Source organism: Haematobia irritans, chromosome 1 (genome assembly GCF_050003625.1).
Source record: "Haematobia irritans isolate KBUSLIRL chromosome 1, ASM5000362v1, whole genome shotgun sequence".
Classification (NCBI taxonomy): Eukaryota; Metazoa; Arthropoda; class Insecta; order Diptera; family Muscidae; genus Haematobia; species Haematobia irritans.
This window is the reverse complement of record NC_134397.1, coordinates 5,606,378-5,624,201: the sequence shown is the minus strand read 5'-3', so window position 1 is coordinate 5,624,201 and position 17,824 is coordinate 5,606,378. Positions and strand designations below refer to the sequence as shown.

At 34.4% G+C, this 17,824-nt stretch overlaps 1 protein-coding gene across 1 annotated transcript in view; it reads right to left on the bottom strand.

Moving 5' to 3' along the window:
• alpha-Est9 (alpha-Esterase-9) overlaps positions 1-12,511 on the bottom strand; it is a 51,010-nt gene extending 38,499 nt beyond the window's left edge. The window contains exon 1 of the mRNA XM_075289031.1: positions 11,575-12,511. Within this exon, the coding sequence (XP_075145146.1) occupies positions 11,575-11,618 (44 nt within the window). The 5' untranslated portion in view covers positions 11,619-12,511. The remainder of the gene's footprint in view (positions 1-11,574) is intronic.
• Between the last annotated feature and the right edge of the window lie 5,313 nt (positions 12,512-17,824).

Genomic DNA, 17,824 nt, shown 5'->3' with positions numbered 1-17,824 from the left:
TCATTGAAAAGTTTATCGACCTTTGGTCAAGGAAAAAAACTTTATACTAGAGAAATGCGTCTTCTATGCTAAGCAAAATTTGCATTCGTATTTCAAAGTCATGAAATCTTTGACCTCACGACAATATTTTTTTCAGTGTAGAAAACCCTTTACAAGCAATTAGTCATTGAAATGAAACAATCTATTAGTTTTATTTATTTGTTTCCAACGCTACAACTTTTCAATTTGGAGCAGTAGTTGGTGATTGTATAAATTCCAAGTATTTTTGGTTTTCTATTCTGTAACACGTCCACAAAATGCCATAGTTACCAATTTATTTGAACACCATTCAAAGTATTACTCTTGTAATAAAGTGCACTTGTCAGCTACAATTACTTGACGTAATTAAATTTGATTTGCCCAAAAACCACTGATATCATTTCTCATTAGTGAGAAAATATATTACTCTGGCTCTGGGGCAACAGATAGATTCAAAATATCACTAGAGGTCTTTCGTTTAATAAATAATAACTCACACATATACCCAAATGAATCTCTCTCACACTCTCCTAAAAACCATAAAGTAAAAGGTTTGTGGTTAGACAAGTAAACTGGTGTGTGTATTTATGTCTGTGTGCCAGCTAGTACATGCTATATAATTTAACCTTTCATATTAGTAGTGTCCTTTATATGGGCTTAATCATTCTAAATGTCATAATGGCAAATGAATTTATTAACCCAATTGGGGAGTATTGTGCTTTGTGCTACCTTATCGACCTAATTTACTTTATTTTCTATTGCAGCCGTTCTCTTCATACTCGTAATGGCATAAAATCAATTTTATTGAGGGTAGACGTCATAGTCCCCGAGAGTGTGTTTATAGTACCTGGATGATATAGAAATTAACCCAATTTCGTTTAGTGTTTTCGTTTTTTTTTGGGATTTCTCTAATGAGTGGCCAAAAGGGGGCCAAAAACATTTTACCAAAAAAAATGAATAATAACATTGCTTTGATGATTAGAAAATAAACAATAATTATTATTTGCCCCCAATTAGGGGCAATGTACTCGTACTTTCTCCTAAGGAAAGTGAATATGAAATACAGAGAAAACTGGATATATAAGTGGCAAAAATGAGTTGCAAACTAAAAAAAAAAGTGTTTCTTGCCTTTAGGCTATCACACAGAAAGATATATTGAATTTTTAAATTTATGAGAATAATTATAACCTATTTCACTCTGTGGTGAAAGAAATTATACAATAAAATATGAAATTTCTTCTATGAGGGAAGAAATTGTAGACAACCGACGGTTTCTTTTGGTGCTAAAAAATCTTCTTTAAAGTGACAATAAAAAATATTCGGATTTATTTGCTCTAAAAGAAAAAGTTTTATTAGGGGAATTTCGTTGGTCTAAAATTTCGTTCCGTAGTATTTTTAGTAGTTCTTTCAGTGCAGCAAATTTTAAAGAATCGAAATATTATATCTTAAATTTTATAGAATATATCTGAAATTAAAGTGTTTTTACCACGAAAATTTCCAAGCTGATGGAAAAATATCATGTTCATGTTCATACACACAAAAAAAATAAAATATGAATTTGTACATAAATTGGTACATTTTTATAAATTTATGGACTTTTTCATAAAAAAATATGTACACTTACATAATATACTGTTTTCGTAAATACTTGTTGTGAAATTATGATTTTTTTAATAATATATATGAAACTTTACTTAATATATCAAAAAATACTGGTTTTCTCTTAGCGTGAGAGAACCACAACATAGAGTTACTCTCATATGTAACAATAACATACAAGCATATAATAAGAGACAAAAACAAAACGAAACATAACGTTTTAAAGGCAACACGTGTGTTTGAGTTTATCAGTACAGTTTGAGTCGCCGTCGCCGTCGCGATTCGAAGAATTTTTTATTGCTGTAAAAAAGTGACAAAAAACAATATTAAATGGAAGCGTTGGTGCTCATAAGTAATATACAATATTATAAAATTATGTTCTTTACTGGTTGGGCTATAATGCGGTTTTTAGTAAATGGGTTCAAACATTTTGACCAATTATGCAGGCATCAAGAATCAGGGGAAAAATCTAAAAGAAAAGTTACATGTATTGCATGACGTTTTTAATATATATTATGGAAAAGTACATATTTTTCAATGTCGAAAAATATGTATGTATTCATTTATAATATTAAAAACTCCATTCATATTATGTATACATTCGTAGCCAATGAAAACCTGTATTTTTTATTTTATGAATTGTTTTCATATAATTTATGAATCCCGTGTTTGGAAAATTTTTGTGAACACTATTCATAAAATAAATGTATTATTTTTTTGTGTGTAGTCTAATGAGTGAAGCCTGTTTTTCAGAATCCAGATTCCATTGTCAATGCGTCGTAGAAAGCCAAACCCAGTTAGGGTCGAAAAGTTTTTCAGCGCTAGTTTATCTGCTCTCTCTGAAATGTTGGTGAAATTTGTGTTCTGAGAGAAAAAAATCCATATATGAATATTGTTTCAGTGCCACTTACACTCAAAAAAAAAGTTTATTTGGATTCAAAGATTCCCTTCCCTTAAGGATTTTGTTATTGATTGCGAGCCACATATGCGGCTTCTTTAAAATAAAGAAATGTTTTAGCTACCTATCAGGCTTTAAATCTAGGACCAATAAAATTAAAATTAGGATACAGATCTCATTTATCAAATTTTCATTCTCCTTTCGCGGTTTATTAATAAAGATACTCACGTAGAAACAAATGCCAGTTTAAAGAAGTATATATGGTGGTAAGTTCGCCCAGGCCGAATCTTATGTACCCTCCACCATGGATTGCGTAGAAACTTCTACGAAAGAATGTCATCCACAATCGAATTACTTGGGTTGTGGTATCTTAAAACTTCTTAACATCGTTTTCTAAATTGTGAGTTAGTCCATACATTAGTCCATATATTAGACCAAAAAGTTATGTATAGGTAAGTCTACAAATAATTACGAATCGATATGGACTTTTTGCACGATACGTAGAGAGCCAGAATTGAAATATGGGGGTCGCTTATGTGGGGGCTATATACAATTATGAACTTGATATAGACCTATTTTTGTGTGATTGGGGATCGATTTATCTGAGGGCTATATATAACTATAGACCGATATGGACCTAGTTAGGCATGTATGTTTACGGCCATATACTAGTACAATGTACCAAATTTCAACTGACTCGGATAAAATTTTCTCCCCCAAGAGGCTCTAAAACCAAATCTCGGGATCGGTTTATATGGGGGCTATACATGATTATGGACTGATATGGACCACTTTTAGCATGGTTGTTAAATATCATATACTACCACCACGTACCAAATTTCAACCAGATCGGATGAATTTTGCTTCTTCATAAGGCACCGGAGGTCAAATCTGGGGATCGGTTTATATGGGAGCTATATATAATTATGGACTGATATGAACCAATTCCTGCAGGGTTGTTGGATACAATATACTAACATCACGTGCCAAATTTCAACCGAATCGGATGAATTTTGCTCTTCCAAGGGGCTCCTGAGGTCAAATTTGGGGATCGATTTATATGGGGGCTATATATAATTATGGACCGATGTTGACTAATTTTTGCATGGTTGTTAGAGACCATATACAAACACCACGTACCAAATTTCAGCCTGATCGGATGAAATTTGCTTTTCTTAGAGGCTCCAGAGTTCAAATCTGGTGATCGGTTCATATGGCGGCTATATATAATTATGGACCGATGTTGACCAATTTGTGCATGGTTGTTAGAGACCATATACTAACACCATGTACCAAATTTCAGCCGGATCGGATGAAATTTGCTTTTCTTAGAGGCTCCGCAAGGCAAATCTGGGGATCGGTTTATATGGGGGCAATATATAATTATGGACCGATGTAGACCAATTTTTGCATAGTTGTTAGACACCATATACTAACACCATGTATCTTAGAGGATTCGCAAACCAAATTTGGGGGTCCGTTTATATGGGGGCTATACGTAAAAGTGGACCGATATGACCCATTTGCAATACCATCTGACCTACACCAATAACAACTACTTTTGCCGGACGGACGGACGGACGGACGGACATGCTCAGATCGACTCAGAATTTCACCACGGCCCAGAATATATACTTTATGGAGGCTTAGAGCAATACTTCGATGTGTTACAAACGGAATGACAAAGTTAATATACCCCCCATCCTATGGTGGAGGGTATAAAAATCCAAATTATAACGGTTACTTCAAAGTAAAAAATGTTTCCTTAATTCCAAAAAAAAAACATTAAACCAAAGACGCTAAATCCTCAAAATAAATCTTAGCCTATATTTTAAGCATTTTTATCTTAAATTTGAGGACAATTTTTTTAAATCAAAAATGTGTTTCTTTACTTTAAGGAAAATTAGCCTTAATTCAAAGGCATGCGACTTTAACGGGGGGACGCAAATTTACAAAAATTTTTGAAGCAAATATTTTAAACTTTATTTTAATTAAAATTTCATTATTTTAAAGAAATATGTCCTTAATATTTTGTAAATCTCGCATCCTAAAATTAGAGTTTAGCTAATGGCCTCAGTTGCCAATGCTTTTTTATATCTTTATACTAATATTATATTTACTATAAATTTAGTATCAACTATAAATAAATAAATAAAATTAGAGTTGTTTAATCTTTAATATCACTTAAATATTTGTTTTAGTGCATATATGAAAAATTGAGTGTTTGCCAATCGAAGCAGTCGACTCATCTCGATTTAAAATTGGCCGCCAATTAATCAATAATAATAATGTATTAAAAATTGTATTTTTGCCAAAAATGTGAACCTTCCACCCACAATCAATCAGTATTAGCTCAGGTTAGATGGCAACCCGATGTATCAGACTAACTTAGACTATTCAGTCCATTGTGATACCACAGTGGTGAACTTCTCACTTATCACTGAGTGCTGCCCGATTCCATGTTAAGCTCAATGACAAGGAACCTCCTTTTTATAGCCGAGTCCGAACGGCGTCCCACATTGCAGTGAAACCACTTAGAGAAGCTTTGTAACACTCAGAAATGTCACCAGCATTACTGAGGTGTGACAATCCATCGCTGAAAAATTTTTGGTGTTCGGTCGAAACAGGAATCGAACCCACGACCTTGTATATGCAAGGCGGGCATGCTAACCATTTCACCACGGTGGCTCCCTAATCAGTATTAAGTTGCTATAATAATTTTGCAAAAGTTTCAAAAAATTTTAATGAAATGTAAATTTGAATTTTAATCTCTTTAAAATTCATTCAGATAACTTCAAATTGATTTTATAATGGATTATTATCTGCCACCGAATAGACAATTCATATCGGGTTAGCCGTCAAACTGGAGGCAAAAATTAGTATCAACAGGCGCCGACAAAAATGGTTCAGCTTCATTCTCTGGATACGTCATTTGGACTCAGGGGAGATCCCTGAGTTCATTGAGCTAAACAAAAAAAGCGGCCAACACGCAATGATAAGAGAGAAGTTTACCACCTGCGGTATCACCATGGACTGAATGGTCTATGTAAGTGAACATAAAATAATGGGCACTATATCTAACCGAAATTCCATTGCTCGGAGAGGTGTGTTAGCCTGTTTTTGGGAATTTTTGAAAGACTCAGAGGTGTCACAAACAATACTGAGAAGCGAGACACAACGTTTGACCGAGAAAGAATATTCAGACAGGTTATGAATTTAATAATTCACTTGCCTCGTCTATGAATCGAACCCTGAGGTTAGGTTACATATACTGGCAGCCCGATATTTCAGTCTCATTTGGACTAATCAGTCCGTTGAGATACCACAGTTGTGCATAACGTCTACGAATGATAAGAACAATTCTCATTGTAGACGGTGTCTGTTGAAATTTCAGCCAGATCGGATTCGAACTTCGAAGTTCCAACCGCATCAACTTCAAAATACAACTGGCTACCATCAAAAATAGATTTTACCAGAAAGTGACTATCAAAAGCGTCACAAAAATCCATGATTTTGGATATCAGCGATTTTCTAAGTAGTTTCACCCCTATGAGGAATGTGGTTCGGACTCTGCTATAAAAAGGAGGTTTTTTTTTGTCATTGAATGCTGTATTTTTCTCCGGATTTACATATCTCAAAAGAATTTCAATCAGGTGACGATCTCAATATTTCACTTGCCAGTGTCACCTCTCCGTGAATCGAAACCTTTCACGCCAAGGTTTAAGTGTTAGGTTTGATGGAATCACTCGTCTCCAATGTATTCTCATGATTAGGCTCCGTGTGGCTTTTTTTCTTACATAATACAATTTCTTGCTGGACATAAATATCAATCAATGAGGAGATCATCCCCTCCTGGGATCCCAATTTTTATATATTGGTAACAATGTTTTGTTGAAATGAAGGGGATGTAAGCTCATTGTTTCATTATGACCATGTACATTAATCGCATATCATTTACCATGGATCACTATTTAAACTACGAGTATGTCTGCAATTTGGCAAATGTTTACACTCATAGCAACTCACTTCAATATCGGGAACTATATTAGTGAATGACTTCATTTCATGACTATCTTCCCAATGCATGATGTCTTCCATATGGCTAAACACAACAAAAGATAAATAAATCTATAAATTCAAAAGTATTAGATCATAAGTCATTCTTATTTACTGCTATCCCTCAACGCCATGAGGTAAAAATGAATAAAAAAAAACTAATGACACACTTCCATATGCTAATCGATTTTATAGCCTCAAAAAATGTTTTTTGCTTTGTCTTTTGGTGAAGGTATTAGTCATCCTTTTATCTTGTTATTAAATATTAAAATCTTCAATAGATAAAAAAAAACAAACAACCAAAAACATCACCGAAACCTATACCCATTCCAAGGAAGCTATCAACCTTTTTCGGATAATCTGTGTCGTTATAAGTGATTATATATTATTCAGTGATACCTCTTGGAAAAGCTTTTGCTGGTTTTGTTTTTTTTTAGGGATTTTAATATAAAATTTATTATTTCTATTTGTTTGTTGTCTAAGGATACAAAAATTATTGAAGCGTATTACACGTTTTACAAGCCTAAGGGCTAGCTTTGTCACCATTAGGGGGAATATCAAAAAGCCACCCTTAATGGTTAGTGTTTGGAATGCGATGAGAACATAATCAAAACGCTAATAAAAATATGTACAGATGTTTATATTGTCAAAGAAAAACTATTTCCGCAGGGATATTTACAAATAAAAAAAAAAAAAAACAAAATTAAAAAACTCATTTATTAGTTGAAACAGCTGTTGGAAAATTTTCACAATAACATTTACGTAAATATCTACGTTTATACACGCAAAAAAAATAATTCTTTCCTCCCAAACAAAATTTTAGACAAAGGAAGTTGATTTGGAAGAAAAGTATATACTGGTTGTGATAAACGTTTACTCTTTTCCAGGATGTAAAAACAATTTCATAAAGACTAACTCAAAAAACTATCTTTTCTGGCTAATTGCATTTTTCTCACTTCCACGAAGTTTTTTAGTTCTTAGCGCCTTTTTCTGTAATACAAACAATGTTGAATGTAGAAGTTTTATTAATATAGCATAGCTTGCGGCGCTCACGAGCCGATTAAACAAACTTTATTTAACAGAAACAAACATTTAGTTGGGCACCGTGGAGCAGTGGTTGCTACGTCCGCCTTGCATGTCAAGGGTCGTGGGTTCGATTCCTGCTTCGACCGAACTCCAAAAAGTTTTTTTGTTTTTTGTTTTTTACATATATTCCTGATATGTTCGAAAGATTCCGAAAAGATGTTCAACATTACATACTACTATATTAAATTTTTACTATGAACTGTAAAATGTGTCTTATTAAAGACTTAAAGTCAGAAAAGAACAATGCTTGATATAAACGAAATGGACTGTGCTGTTGGTTCAAAAATATTTTTTTTATTGAAAAAATAAAAATTTTGTAACAAACGAATTTTTTTGGTGATAAAAGTTAAAAATGTTCGAAGAAATTCAAAAAAACTCTAACAAAAGAAAAACGTTTTCGGTACACGTTTTCAAATCGTTTTTTTTTTCTTTGCGTGTATACATATGTATAAATTTATATATGAAAATGATGAACAACGCGAAAATATTGTTTTTCATTTTATATAAACACATACGGCATGTAGTACAAAGCCATCAAATGATGTTATATACAAATGGTCATTTGCTTATGTATGGGTACTGAGTAACACTCTGCGCGATTATAGTAAGGACTCCTTGTCTGTTATCTGTTAATTTTAGGCATCAAAATCTTATTAAACTCCATTTGAAGAAGAGTGGTCAATATTGTGTACACGCCAAGAAGATACACATTTGGAATTGACCGAAATTTTGTATTTTTTCGAGAATTTCAATAGATATGTAGTCCTTCCTCGATCATTTCCAAAGCGTATTTATAATGCCTTAGGTTAGGTTAGGTTAGGTTAGGTGGCAGCCCGATGTATCAGGCTCACTTAGACTATTCAGTCCATTGTGATACCACATTGGTGAACTTCTCTCTTATCAGTGAGTGCTGCCAGATTCCATGTTAAGCTCAATGACAAGAGACCTCCTTTTTATAGCCGAGTCCGAATGCCTTACATGAAGGTTATAAAATATATCCAACTGTGTAGCTAATATTTCAATATCAAGATCATTTTTTCGAGATATTTATGGAACAAAAAAGGACATTTTTGAGGTCCACATAAGATACCTGCACGCAGAGAAGGAATATGGCCACCCCAACCATGTTCCAAGAGCAAAATGTTACTTTTTCACGGAAAACATGTAGCATGTTTGTCGAAACCACGTTCTTTTCTCAGAGATTGTGTATCTGATTTCGGAAAGCATGCTATGTTTGACGAGAAAAGAATATTTTTGCGACAATAATGCTACATGGTCGCTGTGAAAAATAACATGATGCTCTTGAAACATGTTTGAGATGATCATAGTCCTTCTCTGGGTGTGCTTTTACAGAGATTTCGGCCCAATTTTATCTATTGTCAAAAATATTTCCCTTAGAGTCTTAAATATAATTAAATGATCAACTGTTCATATTCAAATTTTCAGTAGTGTATATATTTTGACTTAGTACGTCTTAGAATTGTTCGTCGTAATAAAAATTTTCTTTGCCATTTTTGTGAATGACAATATGTATGCCTCACAAAAATGTTCACGCCGTATATTTTCACATTGCCAAGATAATAAATTTTTGAAAATGTTTCTTTGGGTTCATCGATACTAAAGAAAAAATCCCGCAATTAAGATAAACCATAAAGACAATAATAGATTGGGATGATGATGAATATTTGCACTGTTGTTATTTTTCATTTGAAAAAAGCGGAAATTGTAGAAGAATATTGACATGATATAATGACATTAGGTAGCCTAATTTGACATCGTATATGAGGTGAAAGCTAAACTAGTTCTTAGTTATGAGTAGAAACATTTATGATAGACCAAAGCCGATAATTATTATTAATCCCAAAACCACAGATGTTAAGCATGTTCCCATCGTGATGAAATTCTGAAACAATGTAGCTTTATCCTTTCGTCTGTTGAAATCGCGATAAGTGCAGCCAATATATTTCTTATAGGAAGTGGAACCTAACCCCTAAAAGTCTACATATGTAACCAACTACAGATATGCCATTTTTGGCTAGTGTTCAACCCATTTCTTATATGATCGGGATTGGGCAACCCTAGTGTTGCAATCTGCCAACTTGCAGCTCTATCGTAAAGCTTGACGCAGAACGTTTTGCCATACGAGCGCTATGTGCTGTTTAAAGCAACTTAAAAGATTCATCGCGCCCAAAAAATTAAATTAAATCGTGAATAAATATTTTCGAGCTTTTTTATTTGCAACTTTCGACGTGGATACACTCAACAGTGCATCGATGAACTTAGTTCAATTTAAAGTTATGAATCTCCATCAAGGACCCGTGTTTATCGATGGTACACTTTTTTCTTTTCTGAGGAAGGAACTTTTAGACAAACTAAGTTTTATTTCGATGTACAAAAAATTCTTTAGAAGCAAATAAAAACGAGTAGAGGTAAGTGTTGCATCGCTTGTCATAAATTGGGTTTTATTGGCTCTTAAGCAAAATACTGTATGACCAAGGGGAATTTCCTTTGTCTAAATTTTCGTTCCGGAGAAAAGTATTTTGTCTTTGTGTGTATGGTGAATTCAACCAAAGTTGGAGTTCACTCGACGACGAATATCGTTAAAGTTTTCCAAAGTCCGTGTTTTGATACATTGAAAACCATTGGAGTTGTGCGCCAACCGATATTGCAAGATCATATGACCTTTCGTGAGATTGGGACAACCTTTGGAATTAGTGGGACCAGCATACATTGAATATTGCATGAATATTTACTGCCAAAACAATTTGTTCGAGTTTGATCCCACACAATTTGTCAATCGCTCGTGTCGATTGATCAAAAGAAATGCTCCAAAAATACGATCGCAATGCTTTGAAACACGTCTACGATATCGTGACAGTTGATGAAGCGTGGATTTACGCATAAATAGCTATCGACTATATGGGTGTTTGCAGATGCGCCAAATGATCACCGGGTTTCTTTTCGGAAAAATTTAACATGTCGCAACCACTAGAACAATGCAAAACCGTAAATTCTGAGTTTTCTTCTTTGAAACCCTCAGAAATGTCACCAGCTTTACTGAGGTGGGATAATCCACCGCTGAAAAACTTTTTGGTGTTCGGTCGCAGCAGGAATCGAACCCACGACCTTGTGTATGCAAGGCGGGCATGCTAACCATTGCACCACGGTGGCTCCGAATGGATCTTAATGGGGCATATTTTGAAAATAAAGCAATTTTCGACTATTAATAATTGTTTTTGTTCTTTAATCTCGAAATATAAAAGGCAACCCTCGTAGGCATAGTCTCCGTATGTTACATTCTAAAAATATGCAATTTTAAGCTTGTGACCAACACAATTCTTGTATGATCCGCTTAAATTTTGGTACACGATATAATCCAAAACGAAATTTAAGATCAAAGAATTTTTACTATATTGTTCAGTTGTCTCCTAAGAGGGGAAAAACTATTTGGCCCTCTTAAAGTAGCCCTGAAAGGGACACATTTAAGAATACTTTGTTGGTCTTAATCTTCGTTTCCGAGAAAAGAAATTAATTTTTAGCGTGTATTTATACAATAAAGAGAACTGGCGAAGAAGTGAGTACACACAACAGTTGTCTTCTCACCAGTTTGGAATGAATTTTAAACTTTTCTGCGTAACACCACAAAAAACATAAACAATAGATTAATAAATAATCCTATTAACATACAGTGAAATCTCTCAAACTTGGACACGCTGAAAACCGGACTCCTCCTAAAAGTGGATAGTTGTCTGGGGACGTTTGCTACATTAACACATTAATAACTTACAATTAACTTGGGAGTGATTTTTTTTTCTTACTTGCTATTTGAAAAAGTTTGACAATTTATATTAAATTTAATTTTAATTAATTTAAATATAAAATTTAATTTTATTTTGTTTATTTGTCACTGTACTTACTTTAAACCCAACTTGATTTGCTCCAAGGTAGGCATGGTTCCCATATTGTTTTGTACGTAACCCTTAAAAGAAATCTAGGGATGCTTTTATGGCCGGAACTGTAAATTTCAACAGCTGTTCTCTGGTATCTGAGTTAGTTTGTTTTTCTTTTTTTTTTTGTTAATTCACTAAGTCTACTATAACTAAAATAAACTATGTTCTTGTTTTATTTTATTTGATAGATTTTAGATAGTAGATTTTCACTTTTACTTTCTTTATGTAATTCTTTTCATCTTTATTTTTCACTGGGAGGTACAGAATTTCTTCTATTCTTGTGCTTTTCTATTATGGTTTTTTCTTTTTGCGTTTGTTGTTGTTGTGGTTTTTATCAATTTGTTATCATCATCACATTTGCATCGTTAATTTGCTATGAAAAAGCTCTATTTTTCCTTTCTATATAATTTATCCTTAGCTACGCATTGTAGCATACGAACAGACACACACACACAAACACTCATATACAGTGAAGACTAGAAAGCTTTTGATGTCCTTTTAACATAAAACTTTTCATTCACGTGTATACTTGATAACCGAAACACACACACGCATACAGACTCATTTACTTTGAATCCCTCAATCACTGAGCAAAAAATAAAATTCTAGCATTCACAATTTTTTGATTATCACATAAAAGCTTGGATTTTTCCCTTTTCTTGGACAAGAATTATTCACAGAAATATGCGATTTTTGTTTGGGAAAAACCAAAAAACTATATCCGTCCATATGTTTTTCCGATGACAAAAAAAAATAAATCACAGCTGCTGCTTTGCGATGAACAAACGAAAATAAAAGAACACCGTACGAAAAGCTATATACTTCGACCGAACGACCACAGCAAACTAGACTGAATGCTGAATGTGTGTGCCTTGAGCAAAGGCAACTTGACAACTGCTTGCTTGGTTGACGGTGTGTATTTGCCACTGTTGCCGATTGTTTTGGTTTGGTTGGCTGAATGGCTGGCGCTATCACGAAACTAATTCTATGTGATTTACTTTATGTTTGGGTTCTATGGCGTGTGTGCCAGGGTATGTGGGAGAGTGTGTGTGTGTCTACTTCGTGTATACCTCTGCGAGAGACTTAGTATAATGTTGTTGTCGTTTTTGCCCATAGAGTTCTTTACAACAGAAACAAACAGCAACCAAACGATAAGCAGCAATGGCAACATACAACAGCTTTTAATGCAAACAACAAAAACTCTTGGGGTTCAAGAGCTTTTTTTCGGTTTGTAGATAGGTTCCTCGGTACCTAAAGTGGATGATTTCCTCTTTTCGTTTTCTTGGTGGATTTGGTTTTTAGCGGTTTACGTCTGTAATTTAAGAGGCTAATTTTCAAAGTCAAGTTTGCACATTTGGTTCTTTAGTGGATCTCTGAATGACTATGTCAACCATTTTGAGTACACTAATCATCAATTGAATAGAATTTTTTTTAGATGGTGAAAATTCCTACACAGGAGAAAATATAATAACCACAAGATTTTCAATTGAAAACTTTATTGAAACAGAAAACTTAGATAATCAATTAAATAATTAACTGACTTTTTAATCCAATTAAAACAAGTAAGGGAAGTCTAAAGTCGGGCGGGGCCGACTATATTATACCCTGCACCACTTTGTAGATCTAAATTTTCGATACCATATCACATCCGTCAAATGTGTTGGGTGCTATATATAAAGGTTTGTCCCAAATACATACATTTAAATATCACTCGATTTGAACAGAATTTGATAGACTTTTACAAAATCTATAGACTCAAAATTTAAGTTGGCTAATGCACTAGGGTGGAACACAATTTTAGTAAAAAAATATGGGTAACATTTAAATCTGAAGCAATTTTAAGGAAACTTCGCAAAAGTTTATTTATGATTTATCGCTCGATATATATGTATTAGAAGCTTAGGAAAATTAGAGTCATTTTTACAACTTTTCGACTAAACAGTGGCGATTTAACAAGGAAAATGTTTGTATTTTGACCATTTTTGTCGAAATCAGAAAAACATACATATGGGAGCTATAACTAAATCTGAACCGATTTCAATCAAATTTGGCACACATGACTATATTACTAATTGTACTCCTTGTGCAAAATTTCAAGCTGATCTGGATAAAACTCTGGCTTTTAGGACCATATTAATCCATATCGGGCGAAAGATATATATGGGAGCTATATTTAAATCTGAACCGATTTCAATAAAATTTTGCACACTTGACTATACTACTAATTGTACTCCTAGTGCAAAATTTAAACTATATTCGACCAAAAGTCTGGCTTCTGGGGCCATATAAGTCCATATCGGGCGAAAGATATATATGGGAGCTATATCTAAATCTGAACCGATTTCAATCAAATTTTGAACACTTGACTATATGACTAAGTGTTATGTTTTTACTAAATTTCAAGCAAATCGGTATAAAACTCTGGCTGATGGGTCCATATTAGTGCATATCGGGCGACAGATATATATGGGAGCTATATCTAAATCTGAACCGATTTCTTCCAAAATCAATAGGCTTCTATTCTGACCCAAATTAGGAACATGTGCCAAATTTGAAGGCGATTGGACTTAAATTGCGACCTAGACTTTGATCACAAATATGTGTTCACAGACAGACGGACGGACGGACAGACGGACATGGTTACATCGACTCGGGGATCCACCCTGAGCATTATTTCCAAAGACACCATGTGTCTATCTCGTCTCCTTCTGGGTGTTACAAACATATGCACTAACTTATAATACCCTGTTCCACAGTGTGGCGCAGGGTAAAACAATTATACACGTCCTAAGTTCGGCCAGGCCGAAGCTTATGTACCCTCCACCATGGATTGCGTAGAAACTTCTTCTAAACACTGCCATCCAAAATCGAATTACTTGAGTTGCGGTAACGCTTGCCGATGGCAAGGTATCTCAAAACCTCCTAACACCGTCTTCTAAATTATAAGTAATTCCATACGTGATATATATTAAATTAAACAAGTATATACGGCCGAAAGTTTGGCCAGGCCTAATCTTATGTACCCTCCACCATGGATTGCGTAGAAACTTCTACGAAAGACTGTCATCCACATATTTCAACTCACATGGTTGTTAAATATCACAAATTTCAACCAGATCGGATGAATTTTGCTTCTCCAAAAGGCACCGGAGGTCAAATCTGGGGATCGGTTTATATGGGAGCTATATATTATTATGGACTGATAGGAATCAATTCCTGCATGGTTGTTGGATACCATATACTAACATCACGTACCAAATTTCAACCAATTGGAAGAATTTTGCTCTTCCTAGGTGCAGGATCGGATGAAATTTGCTTCTCTTTGAGGCTCCGCAAGCCAAATCTAGGGATCGGTTTATATGGGGGCTATATATAATTATGAACCGATATGGACCAATTTTTGCATGGTTGTTAGAGACCATATACCAACACCATGTACCAAATTTTAGCATGATCGGATGGTATTTGCTTCTCTTTGAGGCTCCGCAAGCCAAATCGGGGGATCGGTTTATATGGGGGCTATATGTAATTATGGACCGATATGGACCAATTTTTGCATGGTTGTTAGGGACCATATACTAACACCATGTACCAAATTTCAGCCAGATCGGATGAAATTTGCTTCTCTTAGAGCAATCGCAAGCCAAATCGGGGGATCGGTTTATATGGGGGCTATATGTAATTATGGACCGATATGGACCAATTTTTGCATGGTTGTTAGAGACCATATACTAACACCATGAACCATATTTCAGCCGGATCGGATGAAATTTGGTTCTCTTAGAAGCTTCGCAAGCCAAATCGGTGGATCGGTTTATATGGGGGCTATATGTAATTATGGACCGATATGGACCAATTTTTGCATGGTTGTTAGAGACCATATACTAACACCATGTACCAAATTTCAGCCGGATCGGATGAAATTTGCTTCTCTTAGAGCAATCGCAAGCCAAATCGGGGGATCGGTTTATATGGGGGCTATACGTAAAAGTGGACCGATATGGACCAATTTTTGCATGGTTGTTAGAGACCATATACCAACACCATGTACCAAATTTCAACAGTATCAGATGAAATATGCTTCTCTTAGAAGCTCCGCAAGCCAAATCTGAGGGTCCGTTTATATGGGGGCTATACGTAAAAGTGGACCGATATGGCACATTTCCAATATGGATAGCTTGTTTCGTTCGGAAGTTAGCCTGTTTTCAACAGACGGATGGACGGACATGCTTAGATCGACTCAGAATTTCACCACGACCCAAAATATATATACTTTATGGGGTCTTAGAGCAATATTTCGATGTGTTACAAACGGAATGACAAAGTTAAGTTTTCATTTTGGTAAAAATCTTTTCGTTTTAGATTGTCATAATTTTATTGGGATGCCTCCTGAAGTACTTCTGTAATTCATGAATTGAGTCAATGTGTTCTCGTGTATAAAGTGTCTCGTGTAAAAGATGTTGGAAAAAAATTTTGATGAATTACTGATTTTTCCCTTGTACAGAAAACATAGCGATACCAAATTTAAAGAGGATTGAAAACAAAGTCTTATATAAGACTATAACAAACGAAATGCAATTCAACCAACAACACTAACAGTAAAAGCCAAACATTAAATTGAAATTTTCTCCGTACATGTAAGAAAAAACCAGTTTCCGGCGGTTGGAAATCTATGAGAATATCGAGGAGAGCAAACTTTAGTTTGCGCTCTCATATGCTAACTCTCACAACCGAATTAAGTAACAATTTTCTTGTTTTAACTCAAAACAAGCTTAAATCAAACTTTAGGTACTTGAATTGCACAAATAAGCACACTCTGTACTTAATATGAGTATAACTTAGTATTTTCGTACTTTTAAGCGCGGAGTCAGGCTAAAAATAGGAATTTTAAACTCGAATTTAGAACTCTACTTTTCTTTGGGTGTATCGTTATATTATCTTAGAACGATCTTGTCACCGTTGTCACCTTTTTTTGTGTTCGGAAATACATTTTTGATTTGGGAAAAGTGTTCCAATCGTCTGCAAGGACTAGAATTCATACTTTAATTTATGAACTTAAACAAAATTGAAAAAGGTACCAAATGTGTCATAGAGGTCCTTTTTATAGTCAAATTGAATCAAAATAAGTACAAAAGTGTCAACTTTATCAAAACTGGTTTAGTCAAATATGAGGTTGAGCCGTTAGCAGCAAATTTGAAAACTTAAACTTATGATGTCCCCGCAAACTAAACTATTAGCAGTTGCCCCCCTAAAACACTATTAGCAGTTGCCCCCCTACCCTGATTCTTTATTCTAAGCATTTCAAACTAATAGCGTTTTCTTGTAAAAAAATCGCACGTTTTTTTGCATTTGGCCCGGAAAATTTACTTATTAAGTTCTTTTCTAAAAAAAAACAGACGAAAGTGCGAAAAGGCTTCGAATTCTGTTGTGAAAATAATCCAACGCATAAAGGCAAATTGAGGGCATTTTCACACATTGCCGACAAACGAAAGTGCTGCGATTGCCCTATTTTCTGCGATGACTCTATTTTCTCCTTTGAATTCTTTTCTGTCCGCTGAAATGATAGCATTGTTTTAGGCTGCTGGCAACGTTTTAAAAATATGCATTCTGTACAGAAAAATGAAGGCAAAGCATTTTTTTCAGAAAAGAAGACACCATAAGAGTGATTTCTATTGTAATAAAAAGTGCAAGTTTTTTGAAATTGCTTACAAAGTATAAAATAATTTCGAATTATTAATTACTGTTGCAATGCACTATTTTTGTTTGGGCGTTAGACCGATGAGGAAAACAATATGTAATACTAGGGCAACCCTTTCTTCAGAAACGAAATCCACCAAAATGTATTTCAATTGTTTAATTATGCCTATTGTATGGAATATTTAGGAATGGTAGAGGGCATTCCAATTTTGTTTGTGGTTTTGTGTACCCTTGTTATTTGTTTAAGTTTACCTATACATTAAATGCTCAGTGTACTCGCAAGTAGATTTATTTCGCTTGATGTGCTTGATTGTCGGCAGCGGCAGTTGTGAGATATTTTCGTATTTAGAACAATTTGTGATGACAGTCAGTCTCATTTTTTTATCGCATTTTATTAGGTAAGCATTTTTATATGGATTGAAGTAAAGATAACAATAATTTAAGTGTTCTTGGTCATTTAGTCTAGTTTTAGTTGTTTTTTTTTCTGCAAAATATTGCCTAAGGTGCGGAAGTATATGGT